Here is a 25961-nt window from a genome sequence, read left to right on the forward strand (position 1 = left end):
TGTCTCCGGACAGCGCTGGCCCCCGGCCTCTTGAGTGAGATGGGCGCACAACCCCAGAGTCTGGCAAGACTGGCCCGTACGGGCAGGGGTACCTTTACCTTTTTACTTGTGATGGGAAGGAGTGCTTTAATGTCTGATTGGTTAAGTAGTAATCTCCCCAGTTAGAGCGAACCCTTTACAAATATCTCCAACACTCCTTTCCCCCTACACCAGGCCAACTCCTCCTTCTGTTACATCTGACCAACCCTATCAGTCAACCCAAAACCCCCTCTCTCCCCTCATAGCTAACCAGGTGCTATAGAAAGTGGCTTTCTGAAGTACTGCCCTGCTACCTTGTTAAACCTTGACGCAGCTGTGGGGTGGGGGTGGCACTTAACAGAGCAGTTTGTGAAGCACCCCCTGACCTCTGTTAAACAGCTTGTCTGGGTCATCTGTCACCCTGTCATCAAGCTACAGTTGGTGTGGCTACCAACTAAACCACCTGACACTATCTATATAAGGAAGATGTACAACAGCACGTACTATTAGACACAATTTATGAACAACATAGGTATTAGTCAAGGCTGGTTGGTTAATTTTATCTTGAATTTATAATTTTTTGTATTGATAGTGACATTATGTTTTGTTTTTGCTGTAAATAGAGTATAGTAATAATAATAATAATAATAATAATAATAATAATAATAATAATAATAATAATAATGTATTAATATGCCACATCTCAGGACTTGGGGAGGAGCAAATATGAACTGATTAAATGTCCTGCTCCCTGCCTCCCTCAATCTTGTACAGTGGTACCTCAGGTTAACCTGAAACTGTTCTTAACCTGAAGCACCACTTTAGCTAATGGGGCCTCCTGCTGCTGCTGCGCCGCCAGAGCACAATTTCTGTTCTCATCCTGAAGCAAAGCTCTTAACCCGAGGTAATATTTCTGGGTTAGCTGAGTCCGTAACCTGAAGCGTATGTAACCTGAAGCGTATGTAACCCGAGGTACCACTGTACTTGTATCCAGTTGCTGGCTGTGAGTGTGCCACTACATTTCTGTCCATCTAGTCACTTCTTTCTCATCCTCAAATATTTGTGGAAGACCACCAATAAGGGGTAAGCTGTCATTCTCCCCTGCTCCCATGGGTTTTGCTGTATTTCTCAGCCTTCACACATAAGGGCTGGATCATGTCTTAGGTTCATCACATATTTATTTACCGTTCTGCTCTAATCTCGCATGAGCATCTTTTATTTTTCTCAGCTGACATGTGATAACTGTATGGCATTTTTCAACTTCGTTCAGACTCTTCTGATGGTCCTCCTTTGCTAACACGTGTAATTGCAACTTTTGCTCCTGCGTTAAAGAAAAGAAAGAAAAGAAAGAAAAGAAAATAGTTAAAGACAAACTTTTCATATGGAATGATGTCTTAACTTTATAAATTAGACGATGCAGGAATGATAAACACACTTATTGGGAGGTAAGCCCCATTGAACACAGTGGAGCTTACTTCTAAATAAGCATACACAGCAATTGTGCTGACATCCCACGTGGAAGGGCAATAATCTTCCAGCACAGTTATTAAAGATCCCTGTAAGATAGGACAGAAGCCACTGTAGAACTGTGCCTCCCTATTTCCACTCCACTCCCACTGTCAGGAATATCATTGCTAAATGGTATAGAAAAGGCAACAAGTGATACAGAGAATCAGCAGAGGCTTTCCTGGTCAGAACCAGCACTTTCAGTCTTGAATCCCAGGCAAAATGTGTAAACATGTGCTTTAATCTGTTTTTAGCTTTCTGTAGATATTAATTTTTTATTATTATGTATTTAATTTATTATTTTTATTTCCACAACTCCAAACAATTGCATGCAGGCACTTCTCTTGCTCCCCTATAATGAAGATCAAACTATGTGTGATACAGGGAGATCCACACACCACCCATCTCCTGGCTGTTTTTTAAAACAGAAATGCAGGCACAGAGTGCAGTGACATAGATATGATAAAGCTTTTCACTATGGACCAAAAATGTTCTCCACTCTTGCCATAAAGAAACTCTAGTGGGACAGGAAGTGGTCACAATATGTGAGTTTGCTACCCCTTCTAAAGGCATTCTTTGGAAGTTTAACCAAGTTCTTTAACACCAAGATCGGCAATGACAGGTAAGTTTATCCCAAAAGTAGCTTGCTCACCACTCTTATTCTTCCCCTGCTGCAGTGTGCAGCTTCCAGAGAGGATTGGGTAACACTCAAACAGAGCAATGCCAAAGCCTAGCAGGCATGTTCTACTGAAGCATGCTTTCCACAGGGCCTTTAAGACAGAGTTGTTCCACCTGGCCTTTGGCTTGGAATCAGCTTGATCCCCTCCCCCTCTTTCCTTTTCCTTCTGTGATGGAACCCCTATTTAGGGACTTCCCTGGCTTTTTTCTGGCCCACATAGGACCAGTTTGGATAGTTGGCCTTGGTGAAGATTTGACGTTTTCTCCCCCCAAACAGTTTTTTATCTGGGCTTCCACTGAAATGAGGCTGCATTTTAAGTTGTATTTTAATCCTGTTTTTAAGTTGTATTTTAATCAATTGTTTTTATACATGATGTTAGCCGCCCTGAGCCTGGTCTTGGCTGGGGAGGGCGGGGTATAAATAATATTATTTATTATTATTTGTGCTCTGCTAGAGTAACATGGCAGATGCAATATGGAAAGGATAAAGGAAGAAAAGCGGGGACAAAGAAAAGGGATGGCACAAAGAGGACAGTGGGATGCTCCACCCACTTTTGGCTTCAGTCTTACCAACTGCTGGCTCCAACCCATCCCACTACAAACTCCAGCTTCAACCACAGCCGGCAAGCGACCCCCAATAAATTACCCCTGGGGAATGCAGTCCTTGGCAGAAAAAGGTCCCCCACCCCTGGTGTAAACAGACAAGACTGATGGACCCCTGAAGTTAGATAACCAAACTGTCAAAGCACAATTCTAGCTATAACAGCTGGATTAGGACCCCCTTTTACTACACAAGTTGCCAGAACTCTGCAATCATCATCTGCGGCTCTTGTCTATTTCTCTCCCTGCTACATATACCACCCTTTTTCAAAAGATCTCAAGGCAGTGTACATTAGAAACACATTACATTTAGGTGCCTTAAGTTGTACTTGCCAGGGCATTTTAGCATATCATGTAACCCAATATAAACTATGGTTCTATCCAATCTGTTGAATTGTGTAAGTTTTTTTTTTAAAAAACTGCTGCTTCTGCTGTTTTGGTTTTGTACTGCTTTATTCTTATTACATTTATATTTTGCCTTTCCTTCCAAAGCAGCACACGGCAGCATATATATGGTGTTATTATATTGTTTTATTGAAGGGTGACACATTTTTTTTCAAAATTTGTAACAGATTATATTCCATTTCAATGACATACAACTAAAGATAGAAGTTTAAGAGACTAACAGTGAATATATGTGTGGATTCAGTTGTCAAGACCAATATTATATGCTAATTTATCATAACATAAGCCACTGAACAGATTCTAGTTCATAAATTTTAGTTCCTGAGAAGGTCAAGTATGACTTCTAAGTTTGGGTCTTTCTAATGTCACTGGGTTAATTATTCAAACACTCTTCTGGTCAAAATGACCTTAGAACTATTTCCTTGCATTTATTGTTCTACTATTGCACTGGCTCTCAACGATCCCTGCTTATCTCTTGTTCTTCTGCTTGGAAGTTCCTGTACTCTAAAATAAGCGGGTATGCCTTGCCCAGTGATTTCATGTCATAGTAAGTATAACTGCAAATGCTGCACCCAGTTATGCTATGTCCTGCTGTGTGTGCTCCTAGTTTACTATTTTCAAAGGGTCTACATTTAATTAGCTGCAAAATAACTTATGTTCATTTAATTTCGATGTTAAAATTTATGCCAACCATCTTGGTACTTCCAAGATATAAAGGCTTCAGTTCTGAAACTACTTTTTCTCTTTTAACTTTATTGTGAAGCCTCAGTTCTCACAACGAGACTGGCTAAAACCATGCAGCAGGTTTAATACACATTTCAGCTTGCTGCATGGCCAAGCAGTTGCCTGATTGTTTTCCAAATTATTTTCAACTGATGATGAGGTTAATATCATTCCCCTACTTCACTGTGAGTTAAAAAGCAACCTGCCTAAGTAGCAGAGAAAGCAAGCAATCACTTCGCTATGTGAGAAGCTGTATTATGTATTGAACTCACCATGTGGCAAAGGCCAAATTCTGGATATGAAATGAAACTCAGCCCTAACGCTGGCATGAATATGAATTTTTTAAATGGTAGCTTCTTTATTACCACTGAGGAGACTTGTTTGGAGAGCAGGTAGATGTCTCAGTCATTTGTAATGGCAGGCTAGGGCACTTGTTCATGAACTGAGCACTTCTGCTCAAGAGGGGAGCCTATCCCATTGGAAAGGAGAGGCTGGGGTGTGTAGTGGTAGTTAAACCCTCTCTTGCATAGTCACCCAGCCTGTTTTTCAGACAGTGGACTACCGGTAACTTGAGTATCCACAAAAAGCAGACACCCTAGACTGCCATGTTAAGTAGAAAACTAACAAGCCTCTGCTGGTGCAGTTCTATGCATGAGTAAATGCCATAACTTGTCACATAGTTTATCTCTTTCCTCTTAATTGTGCATATGCATGTGTACAACAAATTTTATGCAAACGATTTTTTTGCAAGCACATGAACAGTTTACAAGGCTGGACATGGTTTACTAGAATAAATAGATTATTTGCAATAATTTTGCATGATCATTAATTTAATATTTGTATGGATAAAATAGATTACACATACTTCTTAAACAAGAAGCCTAACTTAAAAGTGAAATAGGACAAAACACATTTTATGTTGCCTTTGATCTTTAACTTGTAGCCTTATCTCCCAGGTCAAAGGACACATTATTCAATTTCACCATATTTTGTGTAAAATCACTGTAGCGTTGAAGATGACTTTCAGTACAAATGTCATGGTACTTAAGGCTAAACCGGACTCTAGTTTTTGAGCTTCTTAATTAAAATCACAGTTTATAATGGTCTGACAATATTATCTTTATTCTTTCCAGTTGAGCAGCAGCAGAATTTTCACAGCTTTTAGTCAATCAAGCTTAGCAATGTTTCAACAGCTCTCTTTAATTTCAAAAGTGGTTCAGCAGAGTGACTAAACTGAACTGGCACACTTAATTCTTCTATGTTACACTGGAAGAAGAGTAACACACTGCCTGCATCTTTCATACCATTTTAATTATAAATATTAGCCTGAAAAGAAGAAGTAAGTCTAATCAAACCATAAAGTTTAATTGTAATTTTCCTCGCAAACACTTAAGTTATTATACTAGCAAGGAAAGTTAGAAAAATAATACTACACAAAATAAAGTGCAATTTTGTTAACAAATAAATAAATCCAAAGATTAAGGGAAGTTTGGATAAGCACCTCTGCAATACTCAGAAGGATATTTGAATATATACCAACACCTCTATAACCCGTAACTATAAAATGCAAAGAACTCTAACATTTTGCTACATGAAAAAGGGTCTTCCACTCACAGAATGATGGTTGCGTTCATGGAAAGGGGTCATTTCATGAGAGAAACCATCCTTACATGAACAGAAGCAAAAAATTAGGATGCAAGCCTTTGACATTTTTATAGCTTTTGTAGCTCTTACCATTTCGTTAAGCTTCTTTTGCAAAGAGTATTTTGAAATCTGTAATAATGAAAACCATTAATGATTTAAAATGCATTGGCAATTAATTGTAATTCTGCTAGTTTCAAGGAAGTGGGAAAGTGGTAAAACTTATAACAGAAATGTAATGCCTGCATATATATGAAAAGCCTTGAAAATAAACCCACATTGCTAATAGGCGGCCAGCTTACACATCCTCAGGTTACTTACTTACTTACTTACTTACTTACTTATTTATTTATGGTGTTAAAGAAAGGGAAGTGGGGGGAACTAAGGGCATGATCCCCTCCCACCTTCCTTATGGGCATGGGTGCAACACCAGTGTTAGAATGGGCTCTTTACTCATTACCATCCACCTCTCTGCCTCCCCTTACTGCAGACTACTCATGCTTGGAGCACAAATAAATTAAATTAAGAAGGAATTCTGGCTGTGGATGTGAGCAGTGTGCACACAGGATGCCCCATTGCCTCTAACAACCTACCATGCTGCCTACATGTATGCTCATGAGCATGGAAAGCCAAACCAGATATAACATTTGCCATGCAGCTGTTACATAGCTGTTAAAAAGAATAAGCCTGTGGGTTGAACCATAATGGAACCTTGGTATGTGGGTGGCGAGCTTGAACTCTTTGTCCCTGTCATGGACTGCTACTAATCAGAACTGGACTTCCTGCACAACTATTCACATTGGGAGGAAAGCACCAACTGATATCAACAACAGCTTTCCTCCCCATTGCAGATGGCAGTGGTGGGCATTATTATATAGTCAGAACTATGATGGAAGCAAAGAGTTAACCCACCCCTCTACCACATTCCTGATCCTGCTTGGATTTTCTGTGCCCCACCCCCACCCCGTTCCAAGGCTGCTTGATTTTTTAAGCACACACACACACAAGGGAAAACCACATGCCTAACATATCATCTATTTTTGCCTTTAGACAGAGTGGAGAAAGAACGGTTCTTTTGAGTCTGGCTGCATAAGTACGATACATTTCAAGCATTTTGGAAATCCATCTTCCCCTCAAAAAATTCTGGGCCATGTGGTTTGTTAAGGGCTGCTGGGAATTGTAATTCTGAGAGGGGTAAACTACAGTGCCCAGAATTCTTTGGGGGAAAGAATGTGATTCAAATGTGCTTAAAAAGTATAGTGTATATACAACCTATGTATATCTGACTGGAGTGGATGCTATGACTACAAACTTCACATCTAGTTCTTCATTGAGAGAGAAGAGGGGAGAAAGCACGGTTCTTCTGAGCCTGTGCAAATCATTAAAAAGTGGATACTGCTGTGACTACAATGAAATGAATCATGTCTCAATTTTTGTAAAGTTTCCCTGCCTGATTTTACTCATCCCAGGAGTCCAGCTTTGTGCCTGTTTACAAGCATGTTTATAAAGGTGTTCAGAAAAAAAAGAAGCTCTCTTAACAATCTTCCTCCTTACAACTATTTTCTTTCTATTTTTATGCCTTGCTTAGCTTTTCTTATCACTGAGGCTCTAGTGATCATATTCCATTTATTCCACCTCAAAGCTTCTCTCCATATTATGTTTATAATACCCTTCTTGGGCACAAATGATAAAATGCACCACTGGAAGTTGGATCTCTGTGCACCTCCATACTAACACTAGTTCCACAATTATAATTGGTGGGGAGGTCTTGTGCAACAAACCCTCTTTGCCAAAAGATCAGCCTTTTTTGCAGTAAGGAAAGTGATGGGGAAATGCTCTGAAAAAGCACTTGTTTTGACACAACTTCCTCTAACTTCTCCACAAACAAATCAGAATTAAATAATAGCATTATCTACTCTCACTGAAAAGAAGCAGGTAGAATGCTCAATAAACAGGTCATTTGCTGCTCATTTTAAAACTCTGTGCAGCTTCCTAGAGTAGGATCATGGCATGCATGGAATGGGTCTAATCCTTTCCTCCTGAACTGCAGTCCCAGTGAAAACTGCTTCCCACCCTGAGCTGCTATTTGCTACAGAGGGAAGTTTACTGGTACCATTCTCTACCAAGGCAAAAAATACTGGAGATGAATGTTGATCATGGCATCAACTCCCAGTATTATGCCATATTACCTTTCTCACTGCTGCTACATGTATAATATAATGTGGCTCTGAAAGGCCGCACTACTCCCCTGTTGTATTTCCTTTTCACCTGTACGTCTGCATGAATATAATAAAGCTTACAGTCTTGTGCCAGGTTTATGGATCAGCATATAATAAATGTTGCATTCAATCATCCTATGACTTTTCTATGCACTGAAGTTCTTGCCAGAGCAGAACCGGCTGCTTCTAAATTTCCAATTGTATAACTCAAAGATTAAAGTAAGATTGATTATTATAGCCCAGTCCTAAGCACTGATCAACCCTTGTGGTACAAGCAGGGGCTTGTGCTGAAACAAGTAAGTTCTCATTCACTGCAAGGGAAACCACCTTCTTCAGAGATCTGTTCACATACTGTTTCTTGTACCATTTTGCCAGTACAACCTTGCACCCATGCAAGGAGCAAGGTCACCCTGGTTCCCTTTAGAATGTGGCACAAAATGCTATCCTTCTTATGCCAGTCATTTCATTTTCATCATTACCCACCTAAATGAATCTCTAGATTTCTCTACAATGCTAGGGCATGACTGCTACTGTGCTAATAAAGAGACTAGGGCCCACTCCCAGCATCAGACAAAGGTGAAAAAATATTGATCCTGTGCTTTGCTGCCAATGTGTAGTAGAGCACAGAAACAGGCTAAACCTGAATGAGCTCACTTCTACAAATTATTGCTCATTAGTAGAATAATCTACTCATATGAGCAATGTACCACCAGAAGAACAAATTCACCTGAGACTACTGTTCCTTAATGAGCAGAAGTCTGCTCACCTCCTTTTAGGGGTGTGATGGCTTTGTGGGACGGCCAGCGCCTCTCCTCACCCCCACCGGCTGAAGATGCATGGCTGTGTGTCAGGGTCTCTCCTTGCCAGGACATGAGCTTCGGCTCACACACCCGGCTTGAAATCCTGCTCCGTGTCAGCCAATTGGCCAATGGCAGTCTGGTGCAGAGGGCTGGACATGAGGGACCAATCCCACACCATGCCAGCCCCTGACACCCAGCTCTTCTTCATTGGATTTCAACCTATGATTTGCCTCTTCAAAGACAGAAAATGGCTATCTCGTGCGAGTTCCAGTGTTAGAGTGCAGGTCTGCTTGTTGTACATATGATTAAAATGTTTGCATGAACTGCTGTTAGTGCAACTGACATACCAGTTGGCTGAAAACTGACTTACTGAATGCCTTTGTTGTGGTGAATTTAAATCAGATTCCATTGCTGAATGGTTCCCCCCCCCCCCAACTATATCTTAGTTAAGAAAGCAAGGGAGCATTTATTACTCTTTCAGTCCATGTATCATGTTCAGCCAACCATGAAGTACACTATATATCACTTGTGCTGTGTCATGAATTGAGCAGGACATAACAAATCCTTTCAGCCTTTTGCACAGAAGGTCAGCAATGTGAAGGAATTGCTTTTAAAATAATCTCAGAATTAACCAGATTATTTAAAAAAACAAGGTACGGCATCAACATAATCAAGCTATCTATAAAGTTAATGAGAAACTAGTATAATCAGCACAATATTAATGGCAAGCAAAATGTCCACTGTTGAATAGTGAAAAGGCACTTTTGAGTAATTCAGGGATCATGAAGAACAGCAAGAACAGTTTGGGAAAATGCCCTATGGTCAACAGTTAAAGTTAAATTTACATTTAACTTTAACATTTTACTTTAACTTTACATTTACATTTAAATTTAGATATGTCTGAGTGTTGAATAGCAAGGAGGAAGTTTGTATGGTTTTTGTATGATTTCAGAATATACTTTAATAAATTTAATTTTCCTGGTCTGGTCTAATATTTTATTTGATTCCCTTTCTAAACCGGTATTATTTTATAAAACTTATTCAGCTTAGAACAAACAAATCTAACTTAATCATTTTCATTTGAGCAGCCCAATTATCTTTAATCAAATTACTCCAGAGTTAATGTTTAGGGGAAATTAATTAAGTGTCTTACTGTGAAGTTTTGTTCTTGCTGGTGAGGGATGAAATGTTTACTTTAGGATGAAGCTCCTACTACTACTGCAGACAAGGCTGGAATTTTCATCAGAAGAACTAAACAAGCCTAACACTGAACTTCAGAAGTATAATTGTTAACAACCTGAAAGAATAGCTGTGTCAATCCCAAAGAAGAAGAAAAATAAGATGTCCACAGGAATTCCTATGAATATCAAGGGGATAACTATTCTAAGATCCTATCCCACACCCAGAACTGTAGCAGGGTAATTTGCTCTCATTTTACCAAGGAAAATAAAATTTCATGGTAAGTCCAATTTTTCTCTTATTTTTGGTGGGGGACAACAGATTGCTATGGGACTTCTAAGAACTGTTCATTCAAGAAAGTTCTGTGAACATTTTAAGGACCCCCTGACCATTAGGTCCAGGCGCAACCGACTCTGGGGTTGTGGCGCACATCTCGCTTTATTGGCCGAAGGAGCTGGTGTACAGCTTCCAGGTCATGTGGCCAGGATGACTAAGCTACTTCTGGTGAACCAGAGCAGCACATGGAAACGCCGTTTACCTTCCCGCCGGAGTGGTACCTATTTATCTACTTGCACTTTGATGTGCTTTCGAACTGCTAGGTTGGTAGGAGCAAGGACCGAGCAACGGGAGCTCACCCTGTTGAAGGGATTTGAACCACCGACCTTCTGATCGGCAAGTCCTAGGCTCTATGGTTTAACCCACAGCGCCACCCGCGTCCATTTTACTGCACTGTAAAACTGCATCAATTTTATAAAAATGATTGAATGGGATGAGTTTTGTAAATCTCATCCAAATGAGCGTTGATTTCAAAGGCTGGCAAAATTACTGCTCCTTTAACAAAGTGAGCAACTATGCTCTGTGGGAAAGTCACTCCTTTAAATAGACTGGACTGAAGAGTGGATTTCTCATGGAGTATTTCCTAATGGGAGAAAAAAACCTCATTTTTTCTGAACTAATGAATTGTTTTACTAAATCTGAGAAACACAGATGACAAGGTAAATATGGAACTCTGAGAAGAACTGCTACCTTCTCTTGCCTGATTTTCTTTATTGGCTATCTGAGGAATTGCGGAAAAGGTCTCCTTGGCCATTTTGCTCCACAGGACTCTGGAGAGTCTGCTGCATGTGTAGTTCAGTTAAGATGCAAACAGAACGCTAGATGAGGAATTGTATATACAAAATAAGACAAAAGAACTAGTCTGATGTAACAGGAATAGTATTAAACTTAGAATGCAGAGACCCGGTTTATATCCCTCCTCAGCCACAAAACATTGAGACAATGTCTATTCTACCTCATAGTTTTGTTGTAAAAATAAAAAGGAGTCATTTATTTTATTTTCTGTGTTTATATGGTGCCTTAAGCTCTTTCAAGGAACAGCAGAAAAAGATCACTTGAATAGATTTCCCCAGCCCAATGTAGGAGCCATGCAAAAAGTCCTGGATTAGACAACCTCTTGTTTGGGAAAGAAAGTAGGGGGCTGCATTGTGTCCCTGCTCCCCCACCAACTAATTGTTAATTGGCAGAAATGCAAATTGCTTTACTCGACTAACCATGCACAGTCTTGGCTGCTGCATGGACACTATTGGAACAGGGCCCAAATAAATCAGGCTGCATGAGTGTGGAGCTAATGTACCTGTAACATTTTTAATGTTTCTTTCAGTCCTTCCATTTCTCTTTCTTTTGATTCCATAGCAAGTAAACATTTTCCCTTCAAATAAATATAATATTTGTTAGAAAAAGGAAATATAAAATGACAAATTTCTCAGCTAAGGGACATAAGAACAGGTCTCTTGAGATGTATTAATAATTATGCGCATCATAATCTATTCTATATGCCAATGTCTTGAGGATAATTACTTCTGTTCTTCAAAATACTGCAACACAAAACTCCATCCACTTCAATAGTGGGTTCAAATAAAAAGTGATAAAAGCCTGCTAAAGACTTCGTAGGAGATTATGGATCCCTAATGGATCCTGTCATCATTCAGTTGATGTCAACATCACTTCCTCAAAATAAATATGCCACAATCTCTATTCAGAGACTATTGAGATGACTCTTTTACTGAAAAATACACTGCCCCTTGCCTTTATTCTGCAGCGTTGTTGCTCTGCTTACTCCCTCTCTGTTGGATCATATAACTGATCACTATCATGCAATTGTTACAAAATGATCCACATGTTCTGTTCAATGGTTCAAGGAACTGTATTAACACAACACTTTGCAAACTTTGACATTTTGATTTTTTATACTCTTTTCAGTTAAAAATACTAATCCATAGTGTGTTTACTTTGTAGCACTGGATGAACATTCACTCCTGATTGGGTGTGAAATATGCTTCCACTTTTTCAGCCATCAGCTTGAGGTCACAGAATTTGATGGGACTCTGTATTAAGTTTTACACACTCACTTTTCTTTTTGCATTTGTCAGATAATCTACTATAACAATTTACTAATGTAAAAGTTGTGCTCAAAGATTTAGGCTACTTCCAACAGTGTTACTCAACAAACTTTATGGGGATACTATGATAACAATCTTTAGTATATTTATGCCTTGCTCAGGTTGAAATCTCTTACGGCTTTTGTATATGATCTAGGGCATGGGTAGGCAAACTAAGGCGCAGGGACCGGATACAGCCCAATTGCCTTCTAAATCCAGCCCACGGACAGTCCAGGAATCAGCGTGTTTTTACATGAGTAGAATGTGTCCTTTTATTTAAAATGCATCTCTGGGTTATTTGTGGGGCCTGCCTGGTGTTTTTACATGAGTAGAATGTGTGCCTTTATTTAAAATGTATCTCTGGGTTATTTGTGGGGCATAGGAATTCATTCTCCCCCCCCAAAAAAAAATATAGTCCAGCCCCCCACATGGTCTGAGAGACAGTGGACCTGCTCCCTGCTGAAAAAGTTTGCTGACCCCTGATCTAAGGTTGCCATATCTTGAAGTGCAAAAAAGAGGATAGCCCAACCCAGGGAAACAAAGCACAGCATCCAGACAACCCATGCCCAATCCGCCCGCACCTGAGTCTGAGCCAAAACAAACAAACAAGCTCGGACATTTCCTTTAAAATGGAAAAAAAGCAAAACCCAGATCAGCATGTTGGCCCTCCCTAAGAGGACATGTCTGGGATTTACTGGACATATGGCAACCCTAATATGATCAAAGCATTAGATATATGCACAAGGCAACACCTGATACTTCTCATGCAGAGATGCTCTACAGAGTCCTCGGTCTTTGGTAGGAACATTTCAGTGGTTGCAAGGGCTGCCACTGGAAGGGAAAAACTGAAAACTCCCCATGAACACATAGATGCCCACACTAAGCACTCTGAATCCCAACCACTAACTGACTATGCTTTTTTTTGACAAATGAGTCATATCATTACCTTTTCTTCTTCTGCAGCAAATAGTCTTAATTGGAACTAGAATTGCCACAAGAAGGAAACAAATTTAAATAGTATGATCAAACAACATGTGTAACTTTTTATTTAAGGTAGTACATTTTCAAAAATTTGCTGCAATACAATACAATTCATTCCTATCCACCTCCCCAACTTCATGTACATACTCACCAACAACAACAAGGCTCTCATTATAGCTGAGACTAGATCAGGCTTGTTGTTTTTGAGCAGTTCAACTTAACTGGTCTTGAGAATATGAATGATAATACCACTTGTTGTATATTACGGTTGAGAAGAAAGACTCATTGAGTACCTGTTTTTTAATAGCTGTCATGGCTTCTGTGTGCTGTTTGTTTAATACTTCTTTATGATGCTGAAGAGCCACCTATTATATGACAATTTAAATTAAAGCAGAACAAGACAGTTAAAAAGGCATATATAAACCATATTTAAAGTAAGATGTGTCATTATACATTAAGAAAAAATTTCATTTTCAAGTTTTCTTGGTTAAAAATATATAATCAAATAAGTAAAAATTAGTGAGATGTATAAACCTGAAAATCAAAAATCAAAAAATCAAAAAAATGAAGATAAATAATCAAATAATGATTAAAGAAGGCATACAAGAATAATAACAACACTTGCAACAAATCTTCCAACCAAGAAGAAAAAGCATAGGTATATTAGTGTAGTTAGAAGAAATTCATTTCTATTAAAATTTAACTCTATGAATTGGGACCTGAATGAAAATGCTATTCTAATGCTCATTTACTTTAAGGTATGTACAAATAAGATAGTAATATTTACAGCTTATTTAGAATTGCCTTTTTAAAAACTGCCACCCTCATCCTCAGCAGCAGTGCAACAAGAGAGTGTATGGTGTTTAAGGAGACAATTCTTTAATACTGATATTAATTCCAACAGTAAAATTACTACAAACAGATGCTATCAAGTTTTAACTGTTTGAAGAACACCAACCTTTTGCCACTCAAGCTCCTGTACTTCAACAACAAATTTGCTAATTTGTTCCTCATATTGACTTTCAGTCTCCTAGTTTCAAAAACATACAAAAAACTAGTCACTGTTTGTTTGTTTTTTAAAAAAACATTTTCAAAGAAATGTTAGTTAATAAGATTAGGATAGTTGTTTGTGCTCTGAATAGAATTAAATATATGTCTCACTCATTAGGAAGGAGAAATTCCATCTAGTCTTAAGTATACATTAGAAACACACAGTACTGTGTAATGGCTTCCTTTACCAGTGGCGTAGCGTGGGGGGTGCAGGGGGGGCCGGCCACACCGGGCGCAACATCTGGGGGTTAGGGTTAGGGGGCGCAAATCCACGGGTTAGGGGGCGCAAATTACTTGCCTTGCCCCGGGTGCTGACAACCCATGCTACGCCACTGTCCTTTACACACACACACACAAAAATGCTTCAAATGACAAATATTATACTTGATCTTAGCCAGTAGGCTAAGATTCAACAAATATTAAGCGGCAGAAACTAATAATCTCACCAATAACTGTTTATAATTAATAACAATCCATTCTTTCACCAATATATATTTTCCTGCTCCTTCATCCTAAAAAAAGAAAAAACCATACTGGAGGCAGGCAGTGCACAAACTTCAGGCTGTGAGGAATTACATCAGACATAAAAACACAGGAAATTGCCTTATAATGAAGCAGACCATTGATTCACCTAGCACCATGGGCATAGGCAGGATTTATGTTTCGGGGCGAGCAGAGCCAAGTTGTTTGTTAAACTTGATTTAGGGGGCAGCTACCCTCCACCCCGCCCCCCCTTTGGCTACACCCATGCCTAGCTCAGTACTGTCCACACTTACTGGTATCAGCTCTTCAGGGTTTTAGACAGGAGAAATTCTCAGCCATAGCTGGAGATATCAGGATGTGAAGCCGAGACTTCACCACAAAAAGCAAATGTTCAGCCACTGAGCTACAGCCCTTCCTACAACATCATCCCTTAGCTGGGAGACCTGGGTAAAAACACCCTCTCAGCCATGAAGCTCAATGAGTGACCTTGGGCCAGTCGCTGTCTCTCAATCTAACCTAACTCACAGGGTTGTTGTGAGGATAAAATGGGAAGGGGGGGAGCCACATACACTGGCAGAGGAAGAGTAGTGCGGGGGGAGTGCACTGCCCCTGACAGCGCGATCCCAGTGGGGTGCCATTGTGGCTGCCCCCCCGCCCGCGCTGGGTGCCACGCCCCCAGGCCGCACGCCAGCCCCGCCCCCACCTTCTTCTCTGCCTCCCTGGTGCCAGAGCATGAAGCTCCGCCACTGGCCACATATGCCACCTTGAGCTCCTTAGAGGAAAGGTGGGGCCTAAATGTAGTAAGAAACAGAAAGTTGACCTAGGAAGAAAAAAACCAGAAGGTGACCCAATCAGGATAGAAGTAAATCTTCCTTCACTGGCAAGACTCTCAACTCTGAGATGATCCTGGGCAATGTGATAGCTACAAGGAAAAATGCATCTAAGGGGGACTCAAATGGGAAGGGAGCAGTGAAAAGCAGGATGAAATTAAGGTGAGTATCTTAGACCTAATCTAAAAATGATGGGACACTCATATTTGTTTGATCAATATCTATGTTGCTCTCATATAATGTGAGGTGGATGTCTCATTTTAACATGAGAAAGGGTGGAAAGGTAGGAACAGCTAAACCGTCCCTCCATTATCTATTACACAGTCTAACTCACTTCGGATATAGACATTCAGCTGCGAAAAAGTGCCCTGAATGATGGGAAGGTAAAAAAAGGAAGGGGTTTAGCTTCCCCTAGCACTGTGCTTTCTTGATGCTAAAATGTGGTCCCACCTTCTTATATGTGAACTCAAAATGTTAGGATTCTATAGGAACCCTAAGAGGTTCCTCAAATTCGGGCCCACTACAATGAACCACAGCCTGTGCACAAGATCTTATTTCATTTGCATTTAATTCATTTTAGTACACATATACTTTTAACACATATTATTTCTCCCCTCCCTTTCCTTCAACATAGCCTTCCTGATTTCAAGCACCACATACAGGTTCCTCCCAGTTAAAAACAATGGATTTTTAATGAGACTTACATATCCAACCACCATTAATACCTCCATACACATAAGACAAAGATAATCAAATTAAGCAGGAAAACCCAAATGAGAAAAGAAGGCAGAAAGACGACTGTGGAAATAAAAGGAAAGTTTCAAAGAGAGGGAGAAAAGAAAATGCGAGGAGAGAAAAATACTCCCCCATAGAGGCTTCTTTTAACACTGCATATATTAATACAAAGTTTCCTCACATGTTTTTTATACAGGAGGATTAATATGACAGGAGGGAGAGTTCATATTGGCTGAAATGCTTCCTGAGATATGTGGATTTCAAAGCCTCAACAGATTTATAGGTCAAAACCAGCCCCTCTATCTGTATCTGAAGGCTAATAGTTAATTGCACAATTTTTGCAGGACAAGCTTTATGTTCCCACTGACCCACTTCTGTCAGAAGACTGGCTTCTTTGTTTTATATTCACTGAAGCTCCCAAATGCTATTCAAAGAATATCCCAATTAGGGCCAATCTACAAAAGTATGAATCATTTGCTGCAAGATACCTATTTTCCAGAGAAGGTCACAGTAGATGCAACTGAAAAAAGTCAACCCTCGACAAAGTTGCCACCTGAGAATTCAGAAGCAAAAACTGGCCCACAAGCCCTTGCAAACAGTGAGTCCGGTTAGCCAGAAGAGCACAAACATCATCAGTAATGCAAGGCCTTCTCTTTCGTCTAGAGGTCGGGTCTGTGCTCCTTCAACTACCATCAATTCCAACTTACCTGTTTACTACAATTGATAGCAATAGCGTCTTTCAATCTGGGTTGAAAACCAGGAGTGTTGGTTACCGACCTGATGTTGCAGCCAAATGTTTTAATCTTAACATGTTCAGATTGTTATTATGTGTTATACTATAACCAATACTAAAGTTATGAATACAGAAAGCCATCTTACACTGAGTCAAACCATCTGTCTATCTAGCTCTGTCGTATTGCCTACAATGACTAGCAACAGTTCTCCAGGGTTTCAGAAAGGGGTTTCTGCCAATCCTCTGACTGCTTGATTTTTATCTACTGTCACAAAACCGCAAAGCCTTTGCTTCTGTGATTATAGTATTGTTTGCAGAATATTACAAATGTCATGCGGCGTAAAAGTAAGGCAGATAAACACAAAAATATAAAAGCTCATAAAAAAACCTTTCTGCACTCCCTAAGTGAGTAATATTCTGTAACTACAACAAAATAGTTTTCTTATAATTATCTATAAACACTGAATCCGGATGCATCTTCTATTACTCCCCCATCAGGGACAAAAGCCAATTATTTTGATTACCCTATGACTTTTCAGAGAAGGGGGAGTACGCTCTCAAACAATTTATTTACAAATGCTGTTAAAATGTGCTACGAGTAAAGCACGCATTAATGAAAAGCAGAAACATGATACATTATTAGTAAAAATCCTGTAGAAAACAGTCAGTAAAGTGTACTTGTGTATTCCCCCCCCCCCCCGGAAAAGCAACTGGGGAAGGGCAATTTTAAGCAGAAAAATGGCCAGATGGGAAAGGGTTAAGAAAACCTCCCTCCCCTTTTCTATTCTTGACATCAGCTGTTATTTATTTAATTATTTTAAATGAAAATGCTACACGCAACCGGGTGCAGGTAGTGCCAAGTTCAGACCTTAGTAAAGACAACTGTCTGCCTGTTTATACATGCGTTTCTATATTGTACAGAATTATTTCTGGCATTGCCACAAATGGACAGGGTGATGCTAAATGGTTAACAGAGGAGGGGTGCTACCAGAAGACTCCCAAGCTACATAAGTCTGGGGTACTGCCTACAGCTTCCAGCAGGAAACCACTTTCTATAGTGTGGAAAATTTAAGAAGTTGGCTGCTGTTTGACAGCAGGGATGGACCGATCAATCAATTTCCTATTTCTATGTCAATTCTACATGTCAATTCTGTCCCAATTCTGCAGTGATCTGTAATTTGAAAAAAAAAATCCATACAAAATTGATTATTTAAATCCATATTTAAATAAGTATTTGTCACACAATGCACGCTTAAATACATATTTTATCTCAATACACACATTTCAAAATGTATTTTCCCCTAATGTATTTTATACACTTTGATGCATTATCTGAGCCAAGAACTGTATTGTAAAATTCACAGAAGTGCAGATCTGAAGGATAATCATGTTCCGGTTCATTTATTAATCTGGGATGTGCAGATTAGGTCATTTCACTTAAAAATGCAAACCAAACAAAATTCTCTTCCATTTCTATTTGACAGTGGGAGCTACTATAACTAATAGTATGTCTTGTTAGCATTTCTGGATCTAAGCAATTTACCGTACTTGGAAGTTCATTAGGATTGGGTTATAAGATTGCTTAGGAATTGTTTAGAAATAATGACATTTTAGGAGACCAGCATTTGACTTAAATTTGAAGGAAAGGAAGGAGAAGAAAAGTGGAAATGAAAGAAAACTTTGTTTCCACTGTGTACAAATTATTCTGCTGGTGAACTGCCCATTGACAGTTGCTTAAATATGCATCAGCACAAGGAGAAACAAATTATCACCTCCACTGATCTGTTCCCACACAATTCATGTATCTAGTGGCACATGGAATTAACCCTATATGATTTAAACTACAACAAAATATTTGAATGGAAAGAACTGAAGCTGCTAACTTGAACTTCCTCCTTCAACTTGTGTCTCACGTTTTTCATAAAGTTTGCAAACAGTGTGCATAAAGTTGAATGAAAAGGAGCAATAGTGAGGAGGAAGCACAATAAGAGAATTGGGCCAATATTAACAAAATTAATTTCAATAGGGACAAATATAAGGTTCTGCACTTGGGGTGGAAGAACCAGCTGCACAAATATAATATACTGCTGGGAGTACTATGTTCAGTACTGGGCACCACAATTAAAGGAGGATATTGACAAGCTGGAACATGTGCTGAAGAGGGTAACGAATATGATAAAAGGTCTGGAAACCAAGCCTTATGAAGAATGGTTGAGGGAATTGGATATGTTTAGCCTGGTAAAGAGGAGAACGATAGAAGATATCATAGTCATCTTCAAATATCTAAAGGGTTGTCACATGGAAGAGGGAACAAGTTTGGTTTCTCCTGCTCCAGAGGCTGGGACCCAAATGAAAAGATTTAAGTTACAAGATAGGAGATTCTGACTAAACATCAGGAAGAACTTTCTTACAGCAAGAGCTGTTTGACAGTGGAACAGAGTCCCAGGAGAGGTGGACTCTCCTTCCTTGAGGTTTAAGCAGAGGCTGGATGGCCATCTGTCATTTATGATCCTGTTGAGATTCCTGCATTTCAGGGGATTGGACTAGATGAGCCTTGGGGTCCCTTCCAACTCTACAATTCTATGATTCCAGGAAGTCAGAGTTGCAGAACCATTGCTGCATCCAAAACACTGCTGCCTCATGCCACTCAAAGCCAAGAGCTTTGTTATTTCTGTTTTCGCTGCTGTCTGCCACTGGCCTGCAGATCAGGTCCTTACTTGTGAATGGATTGGCTTAGGATCCAGAACATCCTTAGCCAGCCCAGCTCTGCCCCATCTCCAAAATGCTGTTTCAGAGCCTTGCACCAGCAGGATATCTCAAACAGTTTGCACCTTTAGAAACTACAGCAGGGTGTTCCAGGATACCTGATCCTCCTAACCAGCTCTTCTTCTTCTTCTTCGGCGATCACTCATCGCCAAGTAAGATTGTCTTTCATGAACACGGTCTTAACAATGAGTCCGTAAGTGACTGTGGAGGGCAGTTCTGGATTCATACATCCTTCCACAGTGGGGACATAGGTTTCCAGGCAGGTGGAAGAAGGTGGAGGGATACCTCTGCTCGATACTAATCCCGTCCAGGAGCACAAATTTTGGGTTAGGATTGCTCCCTAAAAGATTTAAGGGTTTTTTTTAATTAAACAAATAACTTTAGCTGGTCTTCAGTTCACCACTGTTAGTCCCCTCCCCCTTCATTCTAAACTGGAAGTTTTAAAAACTTATACATTCTATCTTGAAACATCCATGCAACACATTAAAAAGAAAACTTTCTTATGTTTAGGAGGAAAACTGTATATAATTTTTAGATGATAACAAGAGACACAAAACCTTTAGAAGTCTTGATATTTTATTAGCTGCCTTAGGACTACAAGGATTTAAGTGTTTTTACAAAAACACCACCATAACAATAAAAGAGGAGTCATTTGATGGTTTATTTACTCGTTATAACCTTTAGAAAGTGTCAAGCCTTTGTAAAGTGCTTGCTTCAGGCTGTAGTTTTACAAGATAGGCTGTACATTGGTCAAGCCCCCCTGATTCTTGACCCTGAACAGATTTAGGAACAGAGTACAGCTGGCTCACATCCAAGCAACCCAAACTAGGTACTTTTACCATCTTTTTCAAACTCATAATCCACCTCCTACGAAATTGCAAAATCCATTTCTTTCATGCTGCTCAATCAAACAGTTCTCAGACTTCCAAATTACTTCACAGTCTGTTTTAGGATACCCTGCAATGGGCCTACATAAACTAGATGTTGAAGCAAAACTTGTTAATACTGTACAGGCGAAACTCAACTTGGGGTTACATTCCAGGGACAGCACATAAAACAAAAATCAAGTATAGTCAAAACACATGTGGTTCACCAGCGGGTAGCATTGAAAAGTCTTTTTTTCCCAGATGCCCAACCCCTTTCTGCCCCCTTTTTATTTTTAATTTTGCCAACCATGTACTGTAAAGCTAAATGTGCACAAGTTAAATGAGCATAAGTTGTGAGTTACCTGTACCTAAACATTTCTAAAGTTCAAAGCCCGCTATAGCACGTTTTAAGATAAAAGGAATGGGCTCTGTCCCTTGTCCCCAGACACAGATAATAGGCAGCAACAAGGAAACAAAATTTTAAAGAGTGGAGATGGCTAATGCATGAATAGGTTGTTTCTCTAACCATGCATGATACTTAAGTACAATTATGAACTGGTAATGCCTGAGATATTTCTTCAGGCCATGCTGCAAAGTAACTGCCCTTGCACAGAGAACAGCTTATGTAAGTGTAATTAGATGAGGGGGTGGCCTGAAGGACACACCCTGTCCAGCTTATGACTGGGGTTGTAAAAAGAGACTACTAGGATGCTTCCATGAAGAGGCTTAATACTATAAGCAGGTAACTGGCAACATGGTGTTTTAAAAACTTAATTGGCTTTTTCCTGGAAAAGAGAAATCTGGATTCAATAGGGAGCATTCTGATGCCAACACTACCATGTGGATGCTGCAAATAACTTGCATACATCAGCAGCACAAATCTCACAATAAGTACCCATACAGAAGCATCCCTATAGTGGCTCAAACTGGTTGAAATTTAGCCTGGCAGATTCCCTTTCATTGAACAGATTGGCATTGGTGAGAGTGAAGTGCTGGTTCTTGTATAACAAAGGTAATGGCCAGAGTTTTCTTCTAGAAAGGGGCATATTCTTCTTCCCTCTTTCCTGTTTTTCAATGCTCAGAAAACTGGAGTGAGCACAACAATACAAAGGAATAATTCACTGTTATGTACAGTTATAACAAAGATACCCACAGCACTATTCCGTTGCCACAGGTCATGCATATGCAAATAGGATTCCAGTCTTCAGCTAGAAGGGACTTGGACAGCAGCTGAGGCCACTACAACACAGCACCAAGTTCACTGTGAGACACAGGATTATCACCACTTTAGCCATGCCACAGGGAATGGCCAGTCTCAGTTTTAAAATATTTCCTAAATCTTGTCATCAGTCTGGACAGCTGATTCCTTTAGCAGCTACACTTATCTCTTTTACTCTGTCTCTAATGTTTTTCAGGGCAATGCCTTCTTACATACCTCCAAACAGAGAAACAAGAAGAGAGTATTAGTATGCTAGGGGAAACCACAAGGTTTGAATAAATCTTTTTCCAAAACCCCAAAAGGCCAAAGCCAGCCCAATGTGGTCTGAGAATGATTAATAGGATTAATAGTCATAGAATTTGGAGTGACAGGATATAAAAATGAGACATGTGTCTGTAAATACTGGATGTTATGCTTGAAAAGAATATTATATTGAGAGGGGAGATACACCACAACATTTTGTGCAAGTCCAACTTGTTCCCTCTAATAGTGAACTTAAGTAGATGAGTACATATCAGTTTATAAGCAACACAGGGCCACTCAAAAGTAAGGTAATGGTTTATACATACTCATGAGACCTCCTAGATATGCAAAAGTATTTACATTGGTGAATGGGGAAAAAACTTCTTAAAAACAAAATATAGGATCCTATGAGCTTACACAATATAGATGGCAGTTGTACCTACAAAGGCGGGTGGGCACTGATGCAGACCTTAAACCATCACTGAAACTTCACTAACATCAAGCATAAACTACTGTAATGCCTACTTATTTTGAGCTACCCTTAAGGATTGTCAAAAAGCTTCAGCTGGCTTTGACCAGTGATTAAAGTGATATATGTGTTTTACCAGGAATCTCCTAATCAATGTTATAGCAGTATCAAAGCTAAGTGATTATGGTGTTGAAATGCCATTTTTTCCAATGTTCCATGGTGTTTTGCCAGTATCCAGGATCTTCATTTCTTGCCACTTTCACCACTCCTTTAACCTGTGAAATTCCTCAAGGGAAAGTTGCCAATCATTTTAGGCCTATGGGCACATTTGAGTTCAATGTGTGGGCACCACACCCTCTGATCACTTCTCTGTTCCGCAGTCAATCACATGCATGGACACATGGACATGCAAAGTAAGTGACAGAAAGAGAGGAAGTGCATGCACATAAAGTCTGGTTTTCCAAGGAATCTCAGTAAAAGTCAGGTGCAGAAGGAAAGCAAACAGAGCTGCAATGTGTAGTGGGGAATATCATCACTCTTCCAACTTCTTCCTTCAGCTCTGTGTACTTTTCAAGGGAGGAAAAGTGCATGGGAAGGCTCAGAGGATTTGTGGGAAGCAACGGATGACCTCAAGGTTGCCATTGCACCAATGGGAACCACACTTTCAACCCCAGCCCTGAGGGTTAAAGACACTTAAATCCATAAAAACCACCTTTCTCCACCTTTTGATTATACCATTCATGTTGAATAGCAAGGCTGTGCATAAGAAATGCATTCTTATGACTGTGGAACTCCTTTCTACTAGCGACCAATATAGCATTTTGTAAAAGCTATGTAAAACCCAGTTTAGGTTGGCTTCCAATGGCAAAGGCTAACAAAACATGGATAAATTTTAATACATTTTACTGTATATTTCATTTTGCTTGTTTTGTTTGTTACACTGATCCATTGCCTCATACAATGAGCTTCTTGATAATGTACAACAGAATATAAAACATATATAATTCATTAAAACATGTAAAAAAAATATCCAGAAAAATACAAAGAATAAGCAGTAACGCAGGGGGGGAGGAAAAGCATCAACATCAGCAGTAACATATACAAATTAATACCTCAAATGCAAGCTAAATAATCACCATCAGATTAATCAGGAACTAAAACTATAAAAATAAAAATAACATTAAAAAGCTAAAAAAAAAAGTTAAAAGGCTTAGGAATAAGAATGCCTTTAATTGCTTTACATTTCCAAATTAGCTAGAAATATAAGTAAGTAAGTAAATGTGCCTACCCTTCTCATACGCAATTCTTCTACTGCCTCCAGAAAATTTGTTTTAAAATCTGATAGCTGAAGAGAAATCAATGCTTCGGCAGAATTCTGTAAGGTACAGGCAGGTGCTTCCTTATTGAATTCTTCATCCATTTTAGAAATTGTATCTATAATTTTTTTAGCGTGCGTTTTACTTGAAATGAAAAGAGTATCATTCAGAAAATTGCTACACCAGAAAATGGCAAGTATTTATACTGCAATTTAAAATATTAGCTAAAACTTTAAAACATATAGGTCACAATCCAATCACACTGTTGCATGTGCAGTTTACTGCCACCAACCCCTTCATCATGCTGGTAGACTTCCCACAAGGACAGAGCTGAGCTCATAGGGCAACTGCACATGCCAACTCGGTCAGGCTCTTTCTATTTAAACAGGCTCTGGCATATTGTGCTCACAATATCAGTGTTAGCAAGAGCAGTAGCAAGCACTAATTTATATACCATAAAATAAGCTTGTATTTCAGCATTATTTGGGGATGCCCCAGTATGGTGCCCATGTTACAAGTTTTTAGGAAGTCAATACAAATTTGTAGCATGGGCACCCTACCACACATACAGCCATGGGAAAAAGAAAGTACTTTACACCCTCTTTGAATTCTGTGGTTTTACACATCAGGACATAATAACAATCAGTCTGGTGTTCTCTTGTGGGTACATTCTGCAATATATTCTGGATGCAGTAACAGTGAGTGGTGAATTTATTCTGCTTTAGTTTCCCCAGTGCTGCCAGCTATAGCATAACAAAAGCAAGACAAAAATAAAAACAGAACATTTGTGGTACAAGATGTCATGGGATTTTAGCAAGAGGTTATGGGATATACACTGATTGGAAATGAAAAAGTGTAATCACCCCAGAAGTTGTCCAAGAGCCAACAGTATTGATAGTGGGATCGTGTGGGATCACCCCACTAGCATCAAGAGCACAAATAATAATTAATGTACGATAAAAAAATCATATGGAGGTGCCTTAGATCAGCATGCTGCGGCAGGGTAAGGCAGTATGCAAGCTATGAAACTGCTTGTCTTCTGCCTTCTAGTGACACACTTCCTTCTGCCTAGCTCTTTTTGCTCTAGACCAGGGGTTGTTAACCTGGTCCCTACCACCCACTAGTGGGCGTTTCAGGATTCTAGGTGGGCGGTAGGGGGCTCTACGGCACAAGCTGAATCCTTCTTCCATAGAGCACTGGTGGGCGGTAAGGAAATTTTACCATCAAGAAAGATGCATTAGTGGGTGGTAGGTATAAAAAGATTGACTGCCCCTGCTCTAGACTGACTCCTTGGCTGAACAGTTCCCCTGCTGTTTCAATATACCTTTTCTCAGACCTGTTCTTGTCTTGCTGGACAGCTTTCCAACTTCACCTGTATGGTGGGGAACCCATTCCAACGATTCCAAACTGGCTGGAATGAGACTTCCTCTCAGGGGCAGAGGAAGGGGGTGTGCGGTGGGGGCGGATCACCCCAGGTGTCTTCGCTGAGGGGCGTGACATTTGGCGTGCCGCCCACCCGCAACTCCCAAGCCTACCCTGAGCCGTTGGGGGAAGGGGGGAGCTGTGCCGCTTTGCCGGCAGCCTTCCCCCCTTCCCACTTCATTTTGACAGCTGGGGGAGGCTTGGGAGTCGTTGGTGGGCAGTGCGCCAAATGTCCGCCATCGGCGGCTCGCTCTGCCCCCATCGGCGGCTCACTCCGCCCTGGCTGTAGGGCGTGTGCACTGCGCCGTACACCCAAGTGGCCTGGGAGGGCACCCTCCGCGCCCCAGCAGGGAAGTAGTGGTATCAACAGAAGTGTGGGGTGAGTGTCACATGTATCACAAGGTGGCAAGAAGTGATAATACGTGCAAAAAACAACAACCCTAATGTGGATCGGCATGTATCTGTTTTAATTTAATCTTTTAAACTTGTTTTAGTAGATACTTGATTGACTCTGGATTTCAGCACCTTTCATCTCTCTCTCTCTGATACAGTCATACCTCATGTTACATCCGCTTCATATTACGTCCCACGGCAGCCCGGAAGTACCAGAAAGGGTTACTTCCGGGTTTCGCCACCCATGC

At 40.1% G+C, this 25961-nt stretch overlaps 1 protein-coding gene across 25 annotated transcripts in view; it reads right to left on the reverse strand.

Annotated features, from left to right (window-relative positions):
- Nucleotides 1–25961, reverse strand: part of CCDC73 (coiled-coil domain containing 73) — a 247719-nt gene that overhangs the window by 191536 nt on the left and 30222 nt on the right. For 8 of the 25 annotated variants that reach the window (XM_083462958.1, XM_083462977.1, XM_083462976.1 and 5 more), the window contains 7 exons: nucleotides 23871–24042; nucleotides 14147–14218; nucleotides 13482–13553; nucleotides 13154–13189; nucleotides 11403–11477; nucleotides 5665–5703; nucleotides 1204–1339 (listed from right to left, as the gene is read on the reverse strand). In XM_083462958.1, coding sequence (XP_083319084.1) covers nucleotides 1204–1339; nucleotides 5665–5703; nucleotides 11403–11477; nucleotides 13154–13189; nucleotides 13482–13553; nucleotides 14147–14218; nucleotides 23871–24002 — 562 coding nt within the window. In that variant the 5' untranslated portion in view covers nucleotides 24003–24042. Of the gene's footprint in view, nucleotides 1–1203; nucleotides 1340–5544; nucleotides 5593–5664; nucleotides 5704–11402; nucleotides 11478–13153; nucleotides 13190–13481; nucleotides 13554–14146; nucleotides 14219–14684; nucleotides 14751–23870; nucleotides 24043–25961 lie in introns of those variants that run through there. The other 17 variants (XM_083462964.1, XM_083462970.1, XM_083462973.1 and 14 more) reach the window with 7 other exon arrangements.

Source organism: Podarcis liolepis, assembly GCF_965112155.1.
Source record: "Podarcis liolepis genome assembly, chromosome: 1".
Lineage (NCBI taxonomy): Eukaryota > Metazoa > Chordata > Lepidosauria > Squamata > Lacertidae > Podarcis > Podarcis liolepis.